At 33.6% G+C, this 23,505-nt stretch overlaps 1 protein-coding gene across 1 annotated transcript in view; it reads right to left on the bottom strand.

Annotated features, from left to right (window-relative positions):
• Positions 1-1,686: 1,686 nt before the first annotated feature.
• The window catches only part of LOC136040144 (recQ-mediated genome instability protein 1-like), a 101,262-nt gene continuing 79,443 nt past the window's right edge, over positions 1,687-23,505 (bottom strand). The window contains exons 8-10 of the mRNA XM_065724256.1: positions 17,368-17,495; positions 12,435-12,524; positions 1,687-1,981 (exon numbers count right to left, since the gene is read on the bottom strand). Coding sequence (XP_065580328.1) covers positions 1,853-1,981; positions 12,435-12,524; positions 17,368-17,495 — 347 coding nt within the window. The 3' untranslated portion in view covers positions 1,687-1,852. The remainder of the gene's footprint in view (positions 1,982-12,434; positions 12,525-17,367; positions 17,496-23,505) is intronic.

Below are 23,505 nucleotides of genomic sequence, written 5' to 3'. Positions count from 1 at the left end.
TACCTTACCTTTTACTCCAATTGGCACGTTTTTTGATAGCCACTAATTTTATGGTGGATTGTTGAAAGTACTAGTGCCTGAGTTACCTCTCCCCCGCAGTTGAAGGCCATAGGCCGACCAGTACAATTACAGTTCTTCATATTTATTCTTGTTCTCTCCTGTACAAGCACTCTAACAATGTGTCATTATTATCTTTATTATTTGAATACTTACTTACTTGTACTTGTGGCGGGAATCAGGCGTTTCCACCTCGCCCGGCATCGATGATCTTAGAGACCTTCTTGGACCATGTTGATCGATCTTGTGCCAGCTGCTCTGCAAAGGCGAGCCACTGTGTTGACCATCTGTGACCAAATTTTCTGAAACCCCCTATTGGTTCAAGGTCTGACTTGAATGCCACCATATATAAGAAACTCATTTGCCACACTATCCGCCTTATTATTTTTTAGTCATTTTAGCACTGTCACTAATTTTTCCTCATGAAATTTTTTCTCACTTTCTCATTTTCTCACTGCATGAAACTAATACCTATAAATCCATATTCTTTATTATCTTTATTATTGAATGCCATTATTGTGTCATTATTATCTTTATTATTTGAATGCCACCATATATAAGAAACTCATTTGCCACACTATCCGCCTTATTATTTTTTAGTCATTTTAGCACTGTCACTAATTTTTCCTCATGAAATTTTTTCTCACTTTCTCATTTTCTCACTGCATGAAACTAATACCTATAAATCCATATTCTTTATTATCTTTATTATTATCTTTATTATTGAATGCCATTATTGTGTCATTATTATCTTTATTATTTGAATGCCACCATATATAAGAAACTCATTTGCCACACTATCCGCCTTATTATTTTTTAGTCATTTTAGCACTGTCACTAATTTTTCCTCATGAAATTTTTTCTCACTTTCTCATTTTCTCACTGCATGAAACTAATACCTATAAATCCATATTCTTTATTATTATCTTTATTATTGAATGCCATTATTGTGTCATTATTATCTTTATTATTTGAATGCCACCATATATAAGAAACTCATTTGCCACACTATCCGCCTTATTATTTTTTAGTCATTTTAGCACTGTCACTAATTTTTCCTCATGAAATTTTTTCTCACTTTCTCATTTTCTCACTGCATGAAAATAATACCTATAAATCCATATTCTTTATTATCTTTATTATTATCTTTATTATTGAATGCCATTATTGTGTCATTATTATCTTTATTATTTGAATGCCACCATATATAAGAAACTCATTTGCCACACTATCCGCCTTATTATTTTTTAGTCATTTTAGCACTGTCACTAATTTTTCCTCATGAAATTCTTTCTCACTGCATGAAACTAATACCTATAAATCCATATTCTAGAAGAAACAATTAAAGCTCCCTTCATATTTTTGAACTAGTATAAATACACTATCCCTACAATTACGCCTACTCACTAGATTGAAGACAAAACTGTCCCACAAATTTTATAATAAACTAAATAAATTCGTATCCAGAAAAAAACAATTCAATAACAATTAAGAGATTAGATATTTACAAATACTGACACTTACCAACATATTAATCATTTGTTCCCGGCCCAACTCGTTAAAACATGTTAAACATTTTAAAACATATTATCTTAACATTTTCTAGTCAGCACACAGAAAAGGCTTTAATAACAGCCATTTTTTATTTTTATTTTGTAAATACAAAAACAGCATAAGTACACTTTCATTATCCAACAGATTCTGAGCCATTTTTCAAAAATATTTGGCACAGATTTGCTTTTTCAAGATGTTTCTTATCGATTGACATCCTATAAGAACAAAGGGTTGCCAGTCTTCAGCGCTTTTCCCACTCCCTTGTAAGTTCACTAATTTCCATAATAATTGGTCTTGCTTCGTCAAAAGGCCACGCAAAAATCATTAGCGAATTTATTTGGCTCAATCGTTGTCCACTTTCTTCCTTGATCTGATAATCAAAGAAATACAATTTAAACATGCAATACCTGAAAATGTTCGACATTTCGACGTGCAATCGCAAAACTCATATCAATGGTACTAATATGTTAAAATAACAACAGTCTAATAGAAGAACTTTCGAAATCAAAAGCTAATAAGACTTTATTAATCACGACTTTTGAACTTTAAATGCAATGAAGGAATCTACGAGAGACAAAATTTTAAACATTAATCCCAAGATCAAGTCTATTAATTATAATGTACTTAACACAGAATTCTATCTACTTTTATTAAGCTAAGAATTTTTATTTTCCTCCCATTTTTATTTCAGGTCCCAACTAGAATCGAAAATCATTAATTGTTATATAAACAAATTTGCTCTAATGGCTTGCATCTCAGAATTGTTCTTAAAATTATGTTAGAAAAAGCTATTACTACTTACGTTTTAATGAATTTCTTATACCACGTGCTATTTCTATCTATTTTTAAAACGAAAGATACGAAAGATAAATCGTTGTATCACTTGTTTCAGGACGACAATCCTGGTATGTACCATCACCATATATGCACTCCGCAGATGTCGATATTTGTAGGCCTACTTCTGAAAAGTGGGTACTTGAGTTATTTGCCACACCACTATCCGACTCTCACGGTGGATTACTAGGAATTGTTGGTTCACCATATGGTCTTATCACCGGCTTAATCAGTTGTCGGGTTTCCTTCATAATATTTAGGTTTCTTTGCATAGTAATCCATTCTTGCCTTTCTTAACATATTAAATTCTTTATAATGTTCTTTATCAGATAATGAATATTGAGTCACGCACCTTTTATACATCACTTTCACTTTTCCATTGAGACTAGTAATCCTTTTATGTACATTCAGCATATTTTTTTGTCATGAAGATTTATCAAATACTAAAATTGATGAGATAAAATGTGAAAAAAAAAACATTTCTAAGCTCAAAAGCTAATAAGGATATAACAATCACAACTTTTTTAAGTTTAAATGCAATGGAAGGATTTACGAGAGACAACATTTTTAAGGATTAATCCCAAGATCAAGTCTATTAAATATAATATACTAAATACAAAGTTCTATCAAGTTTTTATTCGACTAAGATTTTTATGTGTCTCCCATTTTTAGTTCAGATTGCAACTAGAATCGGATATCGTGAGTCGTTATATAAACGTGGCTCAAACTTGTTCACATGTTATGCACCTAATAATTACCCCTAGAATTACATTATAAAAAATGAATACTTTCTATATTTTAATTAATTTCTTAGACCACTTTTTTTTATCTTTATGCAAGACGACAGGGAAACAAATAAGAATGTTTTCATGTCTAAAAATTCTTGGTCTCGTTGCAGGCAATCAATTTTTTCATCAAACCATCATCTCTCTCTTCTTCTGTACCTTCAAATGTTTTCATTGACGGCGAAATTGTAGAACATAGGCTAAATATTGCAAATGCGCTCACTTCCTTTTTGTTAACATTTCCAAGGCTACAGCCTCTTCTGTAAGTCCGTTTTTTCTCTACGTGATCTCTGTTCTCAGCCTGGACCTACTTGTCTTAGATTAATGGCTTTAAAACCTAACCCTGAAGGCAAAATTGCCAGAATTGTCAGTGCTTGGATGTTCTTCATCTTCTGACCCAGGCTTTATTCCAACTGAGGTGGTCAAATCTATTCTCCCTGTCATCATTCCTTCCCTACAAAGCCATGTCAATCGCTTTTTTTAAAATTACATAAAAAAAACTAGTTTTTTTTAACTGAAAGTAAGGAGCGACATTAAAACTTAAAACGAACAGAAATTACTCCGTATATGAAATGGGTTGTCCCCTCCGCAATCCCTCGCTCTTTACGCTAAAGCTTTTAATTGTATTAAAAAGCAGAATTGTGGCAAAGAGTCAAACTTTGGCGTAAAGAGCGAGGGATTGCGGAGGGGAAAACCCATTTCATATACGGAGTAATTTCTGTTCGTTTCAAGTTTTAATGTCGCTCCTTACTTTCAGTTAAAAAAACTAGTTTTTTTTTATGTAATTTCTGAACGTTTTTGAATTAATGCATGTTTGATTTTGGCTCTCCACACATAAATTATTAAAATGAAATTTGCATATTAATTCCTTTTTTGGCTAAATGGCTTTCTCTTAGTTTTGATCAGACGATTTTGAGAAATAAGGGATGGGAAAGGAGGCCTAGTTGCCATGCAATTTTTCGGTTACATAAAAAGGCAACTATAAATTTTAATTTTTAACGAATTTTTCTATTAGTAAAAAATATATGTAACTTAAGAATTATCTTACGTAACAAACTTTTATATTCATTAAGTTTTATTATGTATATGAGAGGGTTTGTACCCTCGTTAATACCTCGTTCTTTACACTAAATCGTAAGTTTTGTCCCAATTCTTTAAGAATGACCCCTGAATCAGAAAGGCCGTAGAATAAATAGTTGAATTACTAAAAATACTATAGCATAAAGAGCAAGGTATTTATCTCCTCCTAAATACCTCGCTCTTTATGCTAAAGTATTTTTAGAACCCCTCATATGCGTAATAATTTCTGTTCGTTTTAAGTTTCAATGCTACTCTTTACTTTCAATTGAAAAAAAACTTTTCCATGTTTATTTTTTCATTGTTTTTTTATAGTAATTTTAGAAAATCCTGCGCCCTTTTCATTGAATTTCTGTTCCCCCATGACATATTTCTCCATGGAAAGATCCTCCCACATAGCCCCCTCCCCTCAACCCCACCCCCAAAACCAAAAAAAATCCCCTGAAACCGACTGTACACTTCCCAATAACCATCATTATATGTAAACACTGGTCGAAGTTTGTAACTTGCAGTCCCTCCCCCAGGGACTTTGGGGGATTAAGTCATTCCCAAAGACATAGTTATTATGGTTTTTGACTATGCAGAACAAAACGGCTATCTCAAAATTTTGATCTGTTGACTTTGGAGAAAAAATGAGCGTGGGAGGGGGCCTAGGTGCCCTCCAATTTTTTGGTCACTTAAAAAGGGCACTAGAACTTTTCATTTCCGTCAGAATGAGCCCTCTTGCGACATTCTAGGACCACTTGGTCGATACGATGACCCCTGGGGAAAAAAACAAAAAAAACAAACAAATAAACACGCACCCGTGATTTGTCTTCTGGCAAAAAATACGAAATTCCACATTTTTGTAGATAGGAGCTTGTAAATTTTACTACAGGGTTCTCTGATACGCCGAATGCCATTGTGTGATTTTCGTTAAGATTCTGTGACTTTTAGGGGGTGTTTCCCCCTATTTCTAAAATAAGGCAAATTTTCTCAGGCTCGTAACTTTTGATGACAAAGACTAAATTTGATGAAACGTACATATTTAAAATCAGCATGAAACTCTGATTCTTTTGATGTATATTTTAGCATCAAAATTCCGTTTTTTAGAGTTTCGTCTACTGTTGAGCCGGGTCACTCCTTACTACAGTTCGTTACCACGAACTGTTTGAAAAGAAAATAATTCGGTATTTCGGGGCTTCTGACATTATTACTCCTTTGCGGAAGTTAGGCTCAAAATTGGAAAAGGATTGTATTTTTTCTCTGGGCCCCTTCCACCTCTTAGTTCGTTTATTTTCCCGTTAGTTTTCACCTGTTTTCGCTTTACAGTTGTGTCATCTCTTAACAGTTCTTTCGTTAGTTGAGTTATGGTTGTGGTATATATGTTTTATCGCTCGTATAGTTGTGTTATTTTCAAATTATACTCCATAATAGAGAGGCTCCGAACACCCAGCATTGTATATTAAGCTCTGAATTTGACGTTTTTTCTAACGTGACCAGATTCGTCCTGCGCCCTTTTCATTAAATTTTTCTTCCCCCATGACACATTTCTCCAAGGAAAGATCCTCCCACATAGCCCCCTCCCCCAACCCTACCCCCAAAACCAAAAGAATCCCCCTGAAAACATCTGTACACTTCCCAATAACCATTATTATATGTAAACACTGGTCAAAGTTTGTAACTTGCAGCCCCTCCCCCAGGGACCATGGGGGAGTAAGTCATCCCCAAAGACATAGTTATTATGGTTTTCGACTATGCTGAATAAAATGGCTATCTCAGAATTTTGATCCGTCGACTTTGGGAAAAAAATGAGCGTGGGAGGGGGCCTAGATGCCCTCCAATTTTTTTGGTCACTTAAAAAGGGCACTAGAACTTTTCATTTCCGTCAGAATGAGCCCTCTTGCGACATTCTAGGACCACTTAGTCGATACGATGACCCCTGTGGAAAAAAAAACAAAAAAAAAACAAACAAACAAATAAACACGCACCCTTGATTTGTCTTCTGGCAAAAAATACAAAATTCCAAATTTTTGTAGATAGGAGCTTGAAACTTCTACAGTAGGATTCTCTGATACGCTGAATCTGATGGTGTCATTTTCGTTTAGATCGTACGACTTTTAGGGGGTGTTTCCCCCTATTTTCCTAAATAAGGCAAATTTTCTCAGGCTCGTAACTTTTGATGGGTAAGACTAAACTTGATGAAACTTATATATTTGAAATCAGCATTAAAATGCGATTCTTTTGATGCAGCTATTGATATCAAAATTCAATTTTTTAGAGTTTTGGCTACTATTGAGCCGGATCGCTCCTTACTACAGTTCATTACAACGAACTGTTTGATAACGCCTTCCCAAGTTGTTTAAAGTGTGCTGGTTTCTAATTCTGCTTAAAGATGGATCACACAATAATTTTGCAAACTATAGTTCCATTCTTCTTTTATCAGTATTGAATAGGATCTGAAAAGAATAGGAAATTTCGACTTCTAGATTTTCTTAAATCAAAGCATTTTTGTTCATGATTTTCATTTTGATTTTAGGACAAAGTAGTCATCTGAGCATGCGTGTGCAATTCTCATGAATTATTTAAATTTCAGCTCTTGATTCTGGTGTGATACTTACTTATCTATTTCTTGACGGACGAATAGCATTCAGCCCACACACAAGATTCTTGTTAGGAAATTCTTCCATATTGGTATAAGAGGTAGTTTCAATTTCTTGGTCTCTTTAATATTTATCGAATCGATAAATATCGAATCGGTTGACGTGCTCTTTTGTAATCCTTTTGAAATAGTTTGGTGCGCCGCAAGGATCTGTTATTGGGCCAATGTTCTTTTTAAATTCAAATCAATGATTTTGTTAATGGGGTTGAAAGTTCGGGATCTACAATTTGCGGTCGTCTTTGTTAACCAATGTCTACAACTAACTGTGAGACAAGATCTCGTCTTATACATATGCAATTATTGCTTTTCCTGATGACAGGGCTCTTTGAAAAACTGGTAGAACTGACTCTAATCATTGTTCAAAGAAGAAAACTTGTTTTAAAAGATTTATCCAGTGGTTTGAAATCAATATCCTTGCTTTAATTTTCTCCAAGTCATGCTTTTTCATTTTCTCAAGAGTGTCAAAGGCTAGCCCTGATGTAAATAAAATACATTTACCAGTAGCTTCTTTAAGTAGAGCTAAATATCGTTATGTCTGATTTCTAGACATCTGGCTTGAAGAAAATCATTCATTTAAGTATCATATTCTCCTAATTAAGATCCAAGTTTCGACAAGTTTTGGAATTCTTACAAAGCAAGTATGAACAATTCCAGGGTTATTTGTTACAATCATTTTCTATACCTCAGTTCAGTCTTATACTTCATTATGACATATTGGTTGGATGTTAGCCTTTCCTTCCTCACTGAAGCCTTGGCCTTTCCTTCCTCGCTGAAGCCACTCTCTAAACTTCATGATAAAGCATCAATTTTTACTCAGAAAACTAACCGTTCATTTAAACATTTGCTTGATTTGAATTCTCTTCATCTTCTGTCGTGTGCCTCTTTCACTTTTCTAGAAATGAAAGGCCACCTTCCTGTAACCATGTGTAATAATACATCTTTTATTTTTGATTAATTTTCTTATCACATTCGCGTTTCAGACAATTTACGGATTCCTTATGATCCATCACTGTGGCTGACTTCAACCTCCTGATTGCTTGTAATGTAATTTAAAACGCGCTTCCAGAGTCTGCACGAGGCTGAAACACGTTTGGTATTTTCAAAAAGAGTGCCAAAAATTTTCTAATTAATAGTTTATCTCTTTCTCTTAGGAGGGATCTCTCCTGGAGTGTTGATGCAACTGGATGGGGTTTGGATGTTTGTAAAATATTTTCAATTTTAGGGTTAATTCAGTTTTTTCGGTTGTTTGGAATGAAATCACGTTCTAATCTCGCGACTAGTCTATGATCCGGGAATTTTTAAGGTGCAAGATTGTTTTTATTCCGTGAGTGTGTTCAGGCTTTTGAAGGAATGAAGGCATTGTATTGAAAATATTTCATTGGTATATTCGTTATATTGTTTATTATCGTTGTTGTTTAGTTGACGTTTGAGCGAATCAACCGCTTATATACGAGCGATCCTCTACTAAATTGTTGACTCTAAGCAGGGCCAAGTCACTTTGAATATCACACAGATATATATCTAGCACAGGCCATGTCAACACTTAAAACATCATGGGGTTGTACAGAGTGTTCTTGCTTAGATGCTACTACTGTTTATATGACATCCTGCTATGGTCATATAACATGTCTAAAAACATATAAAATAAAATTTAAAAAACAGCTAAAATATGAAGAAATCAAATAAATCATTCATAAATACAATAAAGACACAACAATTATAGAATATTCTGCAAATTAAATTTTTTATATGCTTCGTCGATAAGGATATAGCCTTTCTAAGGGACCACTTAGGGGACGTTACATGACCTAGAATTGCTCTCATTGTAAACGCACCAAAACACTTTAAAATGAAACTTCTAGATACATTTCTTTGTGCATCATATTTTCTATACTTCATTAGGATATGTTTAACATCATCATACTCATTACAAATATGTAAAGAGAGCTAACTCTGCCTCATTTATGCAAAACTGAACGGGTTTTGGCATGACCTGTCCTCAATCTGAAAACAGTAGCAGCAACAGATCTAATATCATATACCAGTCACTCAGGTGGTGGCCTATTTTCATAAAACTCTAAAATTTGGTTTGCAAAATTTCTAATGAACTCATCACCCTCCCTATCACATAATACATTATAAATACATGCTATATATTCGCTTTGTGTGGGTTTTAAAATTATACTCTGATCATTTAGAAAACTCCACTTAGCCATATTATCAGCAGATTCATTTCCAGCAATTCCAACTTGTGCTAGGACCCATACCAGAAGTATATCATTCCCCATACACTCTAAAGACCAAACAATTTAATGAATTCTATAAACTATCTCAGGTATCATCCAACTCTGTGCTTGTCCATATGACTTGATAAGATAAATATAGTTATTTATAAATATATATTTATATATTTTATAAATAGAATAAATATAAATATAAATAAATATATTTATTTATTTATAAAATATATAAATATAAAAAATATAAAATATATAAAATTTATAAAATATATGTTTATTTATAATTTTATATATAGTTATTTATAAATACATTGATATATAAATATAGTAAAATATAGTTATTTATAAATATATTGATATATAAATATAGTAAAATATAGTTATCTGATACAATGCTCTCATTTCAATTGAAAAAATAGATAGGCTACTTGGTGACTTGAAACTACATGAAATTGAGATACTGGGGATCACTACTGCACAACCAGTGCCCTTATTTTACTTAGATCCGTCAGTAAAAATTTGTATATGGTCTCTTAAATGGTCAGTTTGTCTCAACCAGTTATGTTTTCAGGTCATGTTTTCATCATTACCACGGTCAGGCATAGGAAAACACACATTATCCTTTATTGTACATGGTTTATTTAATACACTATCCTCAAAAGATGCTATTATATATAATAAAAAGATCCTCAAAATGCTGTTATATTTGGGCACTCTTATATTTGGGCTCTTCTTAGTGAAGTACTTCACAAGTAACTTATCACTTCGCAGCTTAAGGGAGCTCACCTCCAACTCAATAATCATTACAGGAATAGGGGTAATATGTAGGCAACCTAATGACCGCCTAAGAACACTATGATAAAGTATACCTAACTTTTCAAAATTCTTCTAAATAGTATCACCATATATAAAGCTACCATAATCAAACTTACTAACAATGACAGCCTTTATAGTTTTACTAATCCACTTATAAAAAGCACCGCTTTTTCCTAGGCACATTACATTTATAAGTTTTAACCTACTCCTTATTGTTACCTAATAAATACTTTATAGGTCTCAACCAAGTCATTTTACTATCCAAAATTAGGCTTAGGTGACAAAAATAATTACCCCCCCCCCTAACAACCTGATTCAGAACATTCACCTATATTATTGCAGCATTATTACTTTTTGAGAAAATCATGCCGACTGTTTTCTAACGTGATAGTATCATATTATTCTCGCTACACCACTGTTGTATATTATTTAATACTTTTTGCATCACCAACCGTAGATGATCAACTTCCCCCAGAGTGAAGTCTTCCATTGGAGCATAGTTTATTTTGTCCATAATTGCATTGCTTTGTGTTTGATGAGGATATCCATGGTCGTTTTTTAGAAAATTTTCAAGGAGGATCTTCATTTTATCTTCTAGAGCTGCGAACTCCCTGTCATCCTTTTTGAGGAGAACAGGAATTTTTGGAAGATTTTTTTGGCCAGTAAAGATTTTGAAATTTCGTCACATATCTTTTATAGTTACATTATTTGAAAATTTCTCCTCAATTAGTTTCCTACATCTTTCTCTTGTTTCTTGGAGGATAGTTTTTTTTTAAGGAATGCAGTGGCCCTATTCATCCCTATTTTATTACTTATTGTTGGATTTCTTGCATATCGGTTTCTATTTTTTTCGTTTCCAGCCAAGCTTTTTCACAATTAACATTCCAGCCTGGAATGGCGTTTCTTTTTGTTTTTTAGGCTTAGAAAAACCAAAAATACCTTCACTAGTTTTTACTAGCCCATTTGCAATTTGTTTATTTATTAAATTAATTGGATCATCAAGTGAGATTTTTTTGGAATTTTAGAGACAATGGTACTTTGCCATCTGGGTCATTTGCTGTTGCAGAATTTCCACATTTTTGTCCTTTGGGATTCTGGGGAATCTATGCATCCCTCTGGTTGCACTATTACTGGAAGGTGATCAGAATCTACTGCACCAGCTATTTAGGCATGATTCTTTAGAGCCAGAAACCGATTCTTTAGAGCCGGTTGCACTATTACTGGAAGGTGATCAGAATCTACTGCACCAGCTAGTTGGGCATGATTCTTTAGAGCCAGAAACCGATTCTTTAGAGCCGGTTGCACTATTACTGGAAGGTGATCAGAATCTACTGCACCAGCTAGTTGGGCATGATTCTTTAGAGCCAGAAACCGATTCTTTAGAGCCGGTTGCACTATTACTGGAAGGTGATCAGAATCTACTGCACCAGCTAGTTAGGCATGATTCTTTAGAGCTAACAAAAAAGAAACCAGGGTTAAATCTAAAGCAAAATACTTGCCATTAGTTACATTTAGCCTAGTGCCCAGGTCACATGGTGTAATAAGGCAAAGATTACTTTCAGGCTCCAAGATATAGTCAGCAAAGGAAAGACATTGTTGGACCTGCTGTGATGTAGTATCCCACATTTTATTATGAAGGTTGAAATCACTTTCTATAGATTTATCATTTTCCTTCTTAAATTAACTCACATCAAAATCCACTGTTGCTCTGTCATAATAATTAACAACAGATAACCATCTATTGCCATCAAGTTTAACATTCACAAATCCAACTTCATTTCTACCTTTAAAGGGCATTTGTTACTCACTGAAAGGTATATTTTCTCTTGCCAGTGTCAGTAGACCTCCCCCCTTTTCCCTTCTCTATCCCACCTTATAGGATGAAAGCTAGGAAAACTTGGTGTCTTCTTTTCATTAGTTAGTAGAGGGAGCAAACATCCCCAGGAGACTGTCGCAATGAAAACATTGTTGCTATAAATATCATTTATGCTATATTTAATTGGTCCATTTGCTTAAGAATACATAGCAAATACGCAGAGGAAAGTTGTCTCTTTGTTTCTCAGCATAATAATCACTAGCAGCAAAGCCTGTGTGATTGTCACCAAAGAAACCTAATTCTGGGTTAGATGGGTTTAGATGGGTTAATTCTGGGTTTAGGGATTAGAAACCTAATCCCTGACTTTGAGATGAGGAGTCTCATACTATACCATCTAAGCTTGATCACTATCTACAATGAACATTACATTTAAAGTTTTAAACTTCTGCTACAAACAGGTTTTTCTCTAGCTTTAGCAAATCAGAAGATTTAAGAAAAATGGCACACTTATGGTATATATCAATTCATCCAAAACTAGGTTAGCTATAATTGTGCTTTTCTTGTTATGCTACAAAGCAGTTTCAAAGGAAAATGAAAGAGTGAGAATGGCTTACCTTTTGCAGCTCAGGGTAGAACCTATCTCTACCATTTTTTAAACGCAAACGCACCTCATCAGCATCAAATTTCATCAAATATTTAAGAATCTAAAAAAAATGATATAATTTTTGATTATGATCTTTTTTAAATAAATTCTTTATATAAATCAATGATACAAAATATTCTAAACTCTAAACATGATGAGGAATAAGAGTTTGTGATGGAAAACACTGACCTAACATAACTTAAAAATCAGAAAACAAGAGACTGTTCATTAATACAATCCAGACACGAACATAAACAATAGTACACTAAAGGCAAAAGTTTTTACCAGTCAAAAATCGAGAAAAACAATCCTTGTTTTTTCTGTTTCCCCTTCCCTTTACTGTCTTTATCTTTTCTTTCCGATTCTCAGATATTTCTTTCATTATATAAGAACTTCTTAAGTAAATATATGTGGATAAAGGCTTCCCTGACCTATTTTCTAAATCAAAGGACTCAACAGGTTTAATTTTGGATATTCCTCTGACTCATATAGGCTAGACGAGGTGATAAAATATACTAAAACAATCTCTAGAATATAAAAATAAATTAATAGTTAAAGTATAAAATCACTAAAAAACACGTATATAAATTATAAGTAAGTAAAAAAAATAATAAAAGATAAGAGCCACAGAGTTTTTAGACGATTAGGGTTCAGTTCGGAAAATTTCTTCTCTATGAACAAAAACAATAAATTATGTGATGAAAATAAATATTCAAAAATTATAAGACATAAAGTTATAAATAATTTCTAACACCTTTCTGCCTTTCCATTACATAATTTGATATATAAAATACAGAGCGGAAAACGGGTATAATATTTAAACAAAGCAGTGGGGAAACTAACAACAACAAAAAATTTAAATATTGGCAATCCATATATTTTGACTCGACATCCAGGAGCCTGTATCAACAGAAAACAAAATGAATTAAGCTAAATTAAACAGAACATATAAAACAAAAACGGCATTTTTCTTTTATATGTTGCTTAATTTAGCTTAGTTATTTTTTTTTCTCTGTTGACAAAAGGCTCTCGGACGTGAAGTGAAAAAGCTTGGATTTTATTATTTAAAGTTTGCGGTTGTTTTGTTTTTTTGTTCCAAGCTTTGTTCAAATAGTATACCCATTTTTCTCTCTATATTTTTATAGATTAAATTTTGTGAATTTATTCCGAGTTGCATACAGGACGAATTGTGTGAGACATCAACATTTCAGCTATGGGGCTTAATTTACAGCAAGTATAAAGTACAAAATTTAAATGAATTAAATACAATGAATTAAATACAAAATTTTTTAGAACTACGAAAATACTTTAGCATTTATATACTTTGGTGCATTTATTAGAACTTGCCTCGCAAATGCATTTCGTAACAGGAATATTTCTATTTTTGGTGCCCAAGTTTACTAACTGTGTGCATTTTTTTACTACCAAAATTTTGCGTAAAAATATCATTTCTGCCCCCAAAATACTACGAACTAAAATGAGAGTCAAACTCAAATATTTCCTAACAGTAAAAAATATGCCACATCAGTGCCAACATTCTAGAGTTGTATGCAGTATATAGCCATAAACCTTCAATAGTTATATATTTTTTTCATAGAACTTCTTATAGAGGATGGAGAGGGTTCACCAAACCTTTGGACACGGCTTCTCCAAAAAAAAATGGAAATTTTTAGTTCCTTTTCAAAATTAGATAGTGATTGGGTAGCCTCCAGCTCCCTTTTCTTTTACCACCCCCTCCCCCTTAATCTCTCGAAACATCCTATAAAGGTTTGGAGGACTTAACCAGCAACAGCCCTGCTCCTGTCTGTAGTAATTTCTGGTCGTTTTAAGTTTGACTTTGCATAAAGTCTTAGTTCCACTTGTTTTAGATTTTAATATATGGTTCCTTTAAAATACTTTTATACTTTTCTCTTTAAAACTTTTTTTTCGAAAACATTTTTTTTAGATTAATCGTTGAAAAACTTCATTTTTATCGGTAGATATGCATTATAGACTTTAAAACACACAAGACCCATAAAGAAAAAGACACCATAAATGTTCCATTACTACCCATAAAGAAAACCCATAAAGAAAAAAACCCATAAAAAAACCCATAAAGAAAAAGACACCACAAATGTTCCATTACTACCCATAAAGAAAACCCATAAAGAAAAAAACCAATAAAAAAACCCATAAAGAAAAAGACACCACAAATGTTCCATTACTACCCATAAAGAAAACCCATAAAGAAAAAAACCCATAAAAAAACCCATAAAGAAAAAGACACCACAAATGTTCCATTACTACCCATAAAGAAAACCCATAAAGAAAAAAACCCATAAAAAAACCCATAAAGAAAAAGACACCACAAATGTTCCATTACTACCCATAAAGAAAACCCATAAAGAAAAAAACCAATAAAAAAACCCATAAAGAAAAAGACACCACAAATGTTCCATTACTACCCATAAAGAAAACCCATAAAGAAAAAAAACCATAAAAAAACCCATAAAGAAAAAGACACCACAAATGTTCCATTACTACCCATAAAGAAAACCCATAAAGAAAAAAACCAATAAAGAAAAAGACACCACAAATGTTCCATTACTACCCATAAAGAAAACCCATAAAGAAAAAAACCCATAAAAAAACCCATAAAGAAAAAGACACCACAAATGTTCCATTACTACCCATAAAGAAAACCCATAAAGAAAAAAACCAATAAAAAAACCCATAAAGAAAAAGACACCACAAATGTTCCATTACTACCCATAAAGAAAACCCATAAAGAAAAAAACCCATAAAAAAAACCCATAAAGAAAAAGACACCACAAATGTTCCATTACTACCCATAAAGAAAACCCATAAAGAAAAAAACCAATAAAAAAACCCATAAAGAAAAAGACACCACAAATGTTCCATTACTACCCATAAAGAAAACCCATAAAGAAAAAAACCCATAAAAAAAACCCATAAAGAAAAAGACACCACAAATGTTCCATTACTACCCATAAAGAAAACCCATAAAGAAAAAAACCAATAAAAAAAAAGACACCACAAATGTTCCATTACTACCCATAAAGAAAACCCATAAAGAAAAAAACCAATAAAGAAAAAGACACCACAAATGTTCCATTACTACCCATAAAGAAAACCCATAAAGAAAAAAACCCATAAAAAAACCCATAAAGAAAAAGACACCACAAATGTTCCATTACTACCCATAAAGAAAACCCATAAAGAAAAAAACCAATAAAAAAACCCATAAAGAAAAAGACACCACAAATGTTCCATTACTACCCATAAAGAAAACCCATAAAGAAAAAAACCCATAAAAAAAACCCATAAAGAAAAAGACACCACAAATGTTCCATTACTACCCATAAAGAAAACCCATAAAGAAAAAAACCAATAAAGAAAAAGACACCACAAATGTTCCATTACTACCCATAAAGAAAACCCATAAAGAAAAAAACCCATAAAAAAACCCATAAAGAAAAAGACACCACAAATGTTCCATTACTACCCATAAAGAAAACCCATAAAGAAAAAAACCAATAAAGAAAAAGACACCACAAATGTTCCATTACTACCCATAAAGAAAACCCATAAAGAAAAAAACCCATAAAAAAACCCATAAAGAAAAAGACACCACAAATGTTCCATTACTACCCATAAAGAAAACCCATAAAGAAAAAAACCAATAAAAAAACCCATAAAGAAAAAGACACCACAAATGTTCCATTACTACCCATAAAGAAAACCCATAAAGAAAAAAACCCATAAAAAAAACCCATAAAGAAAAAGACACCACAAATGTTCCATTACTACCCATAAAGAAAACCCATAAAGAAAAAAACCAATAAAGAAAAAGACACCACAAATGTTCCATTACTACCCATAAAGAAAACCCATAAAGAAAAAAACCCATAAAAAAACCCATAAAGAAAAAGACACCACAAATGTTCCATTACTACCCATAAAGAAAACCCATAAAGAAAAAAACCCATAAAGAAAAAGACACCACAAATGTTCCATTACTACCCATAAAGAAAACCCATAAAGAAAAAAACCAATAAAAAAACCCATAAAGAAAAAGACACCACAAATGTTCCATTACTACCCATAAAGAAAACCCATAAAGAAAAAAACCCATAAAGAAAAAGACACCACAAATGTTCCATTACTACCCATAAAGAAAACCCATAAAGAAAAAAACCCATAAAAAAAACCCATAAAGAAAAAGACACCACAAATGTTCCATTACTACCCATAAAGAAAACCCATAAAGAAAAAAACCAATAAAAAAACCCATAAAGAAAAAGACACCACAAATGTTCCATTACTACCCATAAAGAAAACCCATAAAGAAAAAAACCAATAAAAAAACCCATAAAGAAAAAGACACCACAAATGTTCCATTACTACCCATAAAGAAAACCCATAAAGAAAAAAACCAATAAAAAAACCCATAAAGAAAAAGACACCACAAATGTTCCATTACTACCCATAAAGAAAACCCATAAAGAAAAAAACCAATAAAAAAACCCATAAAGAAAAAGACACCACAAATGTTCCATTACTACCCATAAAGAAAACCCATAAAGAAAAAAACCCATAAAAAAACCCATAAAGAAAAAGACACCACAAATGTTCCATTACTACCCATAAAGAAAACCCATAAAGAAAAAAACCAATAAAAAAACCCATAAAGAAAAAGACACCACAAATGTTCCATTACTACCCATAAAGAAAACCCATAAAGAAAAAAACCCATAAAGAAAAAGACACCACAAATGTTCCATTACTACCAAATATGGAAACCCAATCGACACAGAAAAACAAAACAAAAAAACTATTAGATAAAAACTGAAAAAAATAGGACTGATCATAAGAATATTAAACATTCAAACTGCTGACCTTACCTTGTTGGATAAATTCGCTGTTATAGATGTACTTCCATCGCATACCTTTGCAGAAAGGGTCCATTCCAGTGGTCTAATCTGTGTAGTAACTTCCAACTTCGAAACAATCGTAGTGAAGTATGACTGGACTAGAACAGAAAAATCCCTTAAAGTAATATGAAGAGTGATAATGAAATATTTTTGTCTATTTCTTTTCACTATTATGATTCTTAATATTTATTAATTATTATTACTATTCATTATTGATTTATTTTCACTAATTGATTTTACCTATTTATTTTCATGGTTCGACATGGTAGTACTGATGAAAATGAAATGCTGCTTCATAATTTTGACCTCCCCCCCCCAAAAAAGGAAAAAAAACAAAAATTAGAAAATCGTGGTTTTCGGGCATGAATAGACCAAAAAATTGTCCAAAAAAAGTTGAGTCCAGAAAAACGGGGCAATAAAAGTTGCATTTTGGTATCCATGGCACTTCAAAATGTTAAATAATTTTACAAGAGAAAGGAGGAAGGTAGGGTTTACCAAAAAAAAAATAAATTACTTTTGTATCTCGTGCCAAAACATACGTTCAATAGAGATACATCCTTTTATTACACATTGAAAACAATCAAAAAATTACAGTCAAAACGAAGACAGTAAAAACAGTCATTATGTATGTGACCAATATGTCCAGAGATTTTATCAGTTTTCACTGTCTAATAAAAGACTTTTTCACTACTAAACTATTACTTGTGCGTCATGGAAAGGCAATTTGGTCTATATCAAAACACACAAATGGAATTTTTCTACTCATGAACTGTTAGACTCCTCTGCGTATCGTTATGATTGGGCCCCGGGCTAAATACCAAATTTGGTTGATTTGTGAGTTTGCAATATGATTTAAAGACACTTCTCATCAACATGTTTCTCGAAATCTTGCTTCATGTCATTTAAAAGATACAAACCTTGTTTATCCAGAGATTAATTAAAAAAAAACTTTTAAAAAAAATAAGTTTTTCAAAGAAAAGTAAAAAAATCCATTAAACCAAAAATGAGCAAAACTAAAATTAAATAATCTGCCATATGTAAAACTACTACAAGTCAGCATTGATAAATAAATGAAACCTAAAACGAACAGAAATTACAATAAATAACCGAGTCAAACTCAAAACGAGCAGAAATTAACATGAGCAGGGTTCAAAACCCCTATGCCTTCCCAAGGCCAGAACATAATTTGCACTTTACCGAAAAAAATACAAAACAAATGTGCATTGTCAGTTTAATATACATGGATACTTCTTCTCAATAACATATACTATATGTAAACAATTAACAAATTGTGTAACTTGCAGCCCATGCCCTGAGGCCTCAGGGGGGGGGATTGACATCCTCAAACACATTATTACTTAACTTTTCAATAATGCTGAAAAAATTGATCTCTCGAAACACTGTTTGGATGTTTGTTATTGAGAACGATGGGTGTGGGGGTGGCTTCTCTCAAGTCACTTTGAATTTCAAAAATGACATTATAACTTCCAATTTAAAATCAAATGAGATCCATCTTAATTTAGTACGACCACCCATTCCATAAGAACCTCTGGGGAAATGTTCCAACCTTGGAGCCATTATTACATTCTTTGGACTATTTTAAACTAAGTTGTTATCGCACAATTTCGGTCATATAAATTTGGTGGAAAGAGGGGTAGTTGGCGAGGGGCTAGATGATCTCCATCACTATTGATCCTTACAAGGGAACTATAACTTCCAACTTAAGCCATATTAGCCATCTCTAAAGTTTATACAACTATCCTTTCTACAAGAACCTCAAATGCCCCAGGGTCACAACTTAAAACCCTCACCCTTAGGCTCTGGTGGTTTGAATCAACCTCAAAACCCTTTTTATACGATCTTTGGACTATTTTGAATAAAAGGCCTGTCTCAAAATATCTATTGGATGCATCTCGGGAAAACAGACGTGCTTGCATGTGTGTCGGGGCGAGGAGAGGGTTTGCTGCGCTCTGATCATTTTGACTATTAAAAAGGGTACTAGAAATTCTAACTACCAATCCAACGAGTCCTGTCAAAAGCAAATACGACCACCCTTTCTATAAGTACCTTATATGCCCCCAGGACAAAACTTACAACCCTTGCCCTGAGTGCTATAGGGGGAGGGGGGAGTCTTCCTCACAGACATAATTTCCAGATATTTCAACTACGATGAATAAAATTGTAACCTCCAAATTTTGATTGAAGGTGCTAAGAGAAATAATGAGCGTGGAGGGGGCTGGTTGCTCTCAAATCACTTTGACTCTTAATAAGGCCACTATAACTTCCCAATTTCGAATTAAATGAGCCTCATCTAAAGTTTATATGACCTCCCATTCCACAAAAGCTTCCTACCCACTCATGGTATAGATTATAAACCTATCCCCAGGGCGCTGAGGATTTTTGTCAGAGGCATTATTATATGTCTAGAGGCATTATTATATGTTTTTTGAACTATTTGGAACAAAATCGCTATCTCATAATTTCAATCAGATGCGTTTAGTGAATAGAGGGGTTGTCGGGGAGCTAAATGCCCTGCATCACTTTCGACGCTTAAAAAAGAACTAGGAGTTTCAATTTTCAACCAAACGAACCTCTTCTAAAACTAAAGAACCATCCCTTCCATAAAAACCTTAAACGTCCCGTGGTATCACTTACAACCCTCACCCTAGGCCCTGGTGGCTTGTATCAACCCGAAAAGCCTTGTTATATGATTTCTAATAAAATGACTGTCTAAAAATTTTGTTCGATGTATTTTGGGAAAAACAACGTGTTGTGGGGGGGGGATAGCTGCCCTCAGACCACTTTGACTCTTAAAAAGGGTACTAGAAATTCAGACTACCAACCCAATGAGTCCTCTCCGAAGTATATACGACCATCCCCATTCTATAAGAACCTTATATGCCCCCGGGGCATACCTTACAACCCTTGCCCTTAGAGCTGTGGGGGCTGGATTTTCTTCCTCAAAGACATATTTCCGGACACTTCGACTACAATAAACAAGTTTTCTATCTCCAAATTTTAATCGGACGTCTTTGGGGAAATGATGAGTGTAGGTGGGGACTGGTTGCTCTTAAATCACTTTTGACTCTTAAAAAGGGTACCACAACTTCCAATTTCAAATAAAGTGAGCCCCATCTGAAGTTTATACGACCATCCATTCCACAGCAAATTTTACATGCCCCCAGGGCGTGGCTTACAACCTTATCCCCAGGGCACTGGGGGGTTGTGTCAACTTTAGATGCATTGTCATACGTTCTTTGGACTATTTTGATCAAATGCATATCTCACAATTTTATTCAGATTTGTTTGGTGAGGGGGGAGGGTTTGATACCCTCCATTCCTTTTGACTCTTAGAGGGAATTAGAACTTTCCATTTTCAACCAAATAAAACTCCGTTAAAGTTTATACAGCCATTCCTTCCATAAGAACTTTAAATGCCCCCGGAGTACAACTTACAGTTCTTGCCACCAGGCTCTGGTGGTTTGTTTAAACCCCTAAAGCATTGTTATATGATATTTAGACTATTTTGAAAAAAATGGCTATCTTAAAATTTCTATTAGATGCATTTCGGGTCAATGCTAAGTGTGTGAGTTTGGGGGATGGAGCTGCCCTCCGACCACTTTGACTCTTAAAACTGGCACTAGAGCTTCTGACTACCAGTCCAATGAGCCCCCTCCGAAGTATATATGACCATGCTTTCTATAAAAACCTTGTATGCCCCAGGGGCATAACTTACAACTCTTGCCCTGAGGGCTCTGGGGGCCAAGCCGCCTGATGCACACAGATACGCAAGCTCCTCCTTCATCCTAATCTATATTAAGCTATCCTGTTTACACCCTCACAGGAAGTTCCCCTTTCCCTTAAATCTTTCTCTACGACATCCCCCCTTCCCCAACCACGGACGGACCTGCTTTCTGTTTAGCAGGATATGATAATGATAATCTTTGACAATCTATCATCCTTCATCCGCAGCACGTGCCTTAGCCACTTCATTCTTTCTATTATTATCAAAAAGTTCGTGGTAACGAACCGGGTCGTAAGGAGCGACCCGGCTCAATAGTGAACGAAACTCTAAAAAACGGAATTTCGATGCTGAAAGATATATCAAAAGAATCGGATTTTTATGTTGATTTCAAATATATAAGTTTTATCAAATTTAGTCTTTGTCATCAAAAGTTACGAGCCTGAGAAAATTTGCCTTATTTTGGAAAATAGGGAGAAACACCCCCTAAAAGTCATAGGATCGTAACGGAAATCACACCATCGCATTCAGCGTATCCGAGGACTCTATAGAAAAAATTTCAAGGTCCAATCTACAAAAATGTGGGATTTCGTATTTTTTGCCAGAAGACTAATCACGGGTGCGTGTTTATTTTTTTATTATTTTGTTTTCCGACCAAGTGGTCCTAGAGTGTTTCAAGAGGGCTCATTCTAACGGAAATAAAAAGTTCTAGTGCCCTTTTTAAGCGACCCAAAAAATTGGAGGGCACCTAGGCCCCTTCCCACGCTCATTTTTTTCCCAAAGTCAACGGATCAAAATTTTGAGATAGCCATTTTGTTCCACATAGTCGAAAACCATAATAACTATGTCTTTGGGGATGTCTTTGTGGGGTTCAGGGGAAGGGGCTATATGGGAGGATCTTTCCGTGGAGGAATATTTCATGGAGAAAGAGAAATTCAATGAAAAGGGCGCAGGATTTTCCAGCATTACTATTAAAAAAAACAAACAATGAAAATATAAACATGAAAAAGTTTTTTCAATTGAAAGTAAGGAGAAGCATTAAAACTTAAAACGAACAGAGATTATTACGCATATGAGGGGTTCTAAAAATACTTTAGCTTAAAGAGCGATGTATTTAGAAGGAGACAAATACTTTGCTCTTTATGCTAAATTATTTTTAGTAATTTCAACTATTTATTCTACGGCCTTTCTGACTCAGGGGTCATTCTTAAAGAATTGGGACAAAAACTTAAGATTTAGTGTGAAGAGCGAGGTATTAACGAGGGGACAAAGCCCCTCATATATATAATCAAAAATATAAGAATATAAAAGTTTGATACGTAAGTTAATTCCTATATTTTTTACTAATAAAAACGTTCGTTAAAAATTAAAAGTTCTAGTTGCCTTTATAAGTAACCGAAAAATTGTAGGGCAACAAGGCCACCTTCCCCACCCCTTATTTCTCAAAATCGTCTGATCAAAACTAAGAGAAAGCAATTTAGCAAAAAAAAAAGAATTATTACGGAAATTTCATTTTAATAATTTATGTACGGAGAGCCAAAATCAGACATGCTTTAAATGCATTAATTCAAAAACTTTCAGAAATTACATAAAAAAAAACAAGTTCTTTGAAATGAAGGTAAGGAGCGACATTAAAACTTGAAACGAACAGAAATTACTCCTTATATGAAAGGGGCTTTTCCTCCTCTGTGAATAACTGTGAATAAACACCCTAGGCCTTGGCTATTCTACTTTTAACGTCTTCACTGCTCCCACCATCTTTACTAATAATACTACTAAGATACGTGATGCTGTCCACTTGATCAATCTTTTTTTTTTACCCCACGTCACTTTTTCATCTTCACTTACTCCTAGCTTTAGCGAATGAATCTTCTTATCATTAATTTCAAACCTATTCTAGCATCCTGAACTCGCTAAACCTCTACAAGTTCATTTATTTTGCTCACACTTTCATCTAATATGCTGAAATCATTAGCATAATCTAAGTCAGGGATAGTTTTTCTTCCCCATTTGATTCCGTGTTCTCCCATTGTCTTTCCTGTTTTTCTCACGCCTTTTGCTATCTCAAAGAGTACTGAAATTCCATTGCCTTTTTAAGGCAAGAAAGTATGTTAAGGTAGAAAAAATGACTTTGGCTTTGCTTGTTTTAGAAATTTTTCGTATAAGAATTAAGACTGCACTTTCTACAAGAGCACCAAAAGCTCATTCTTTTTTAAGGTGAGAGAGCATGTTTCAGTTGATAAAAAGATTTTGGCTTTGCTAGTTTTAAGATTTTTTTCATTTTCTACAAGAGTACCGAAAGTTTTTTTTTTTTTTTAGCCCGTTTAAGCTGATAATTAAATAAAAAAAAACAAGTTTTTTCAACT

The sequence above is a fragment of the Artemia franciscana genome, chromosome 20 (assembly GCF_032884065.1).
Source record: "Artemia franciscana chromosome 20, ASM3288406v1, whole genome shotgun sequence".
Classification (NCBI taxonomy): domain Eukaryota; kingdom Metazoa; phylum Arthropoda; class Branchiopoda; order Anostraca; family Artemiidae; genus Artemia; species Artemia franciscana.
Note: the sequence above shows the minus strand (reverse complement) of the source record. Positions and strands in the feature narration are given on the sequence as shown.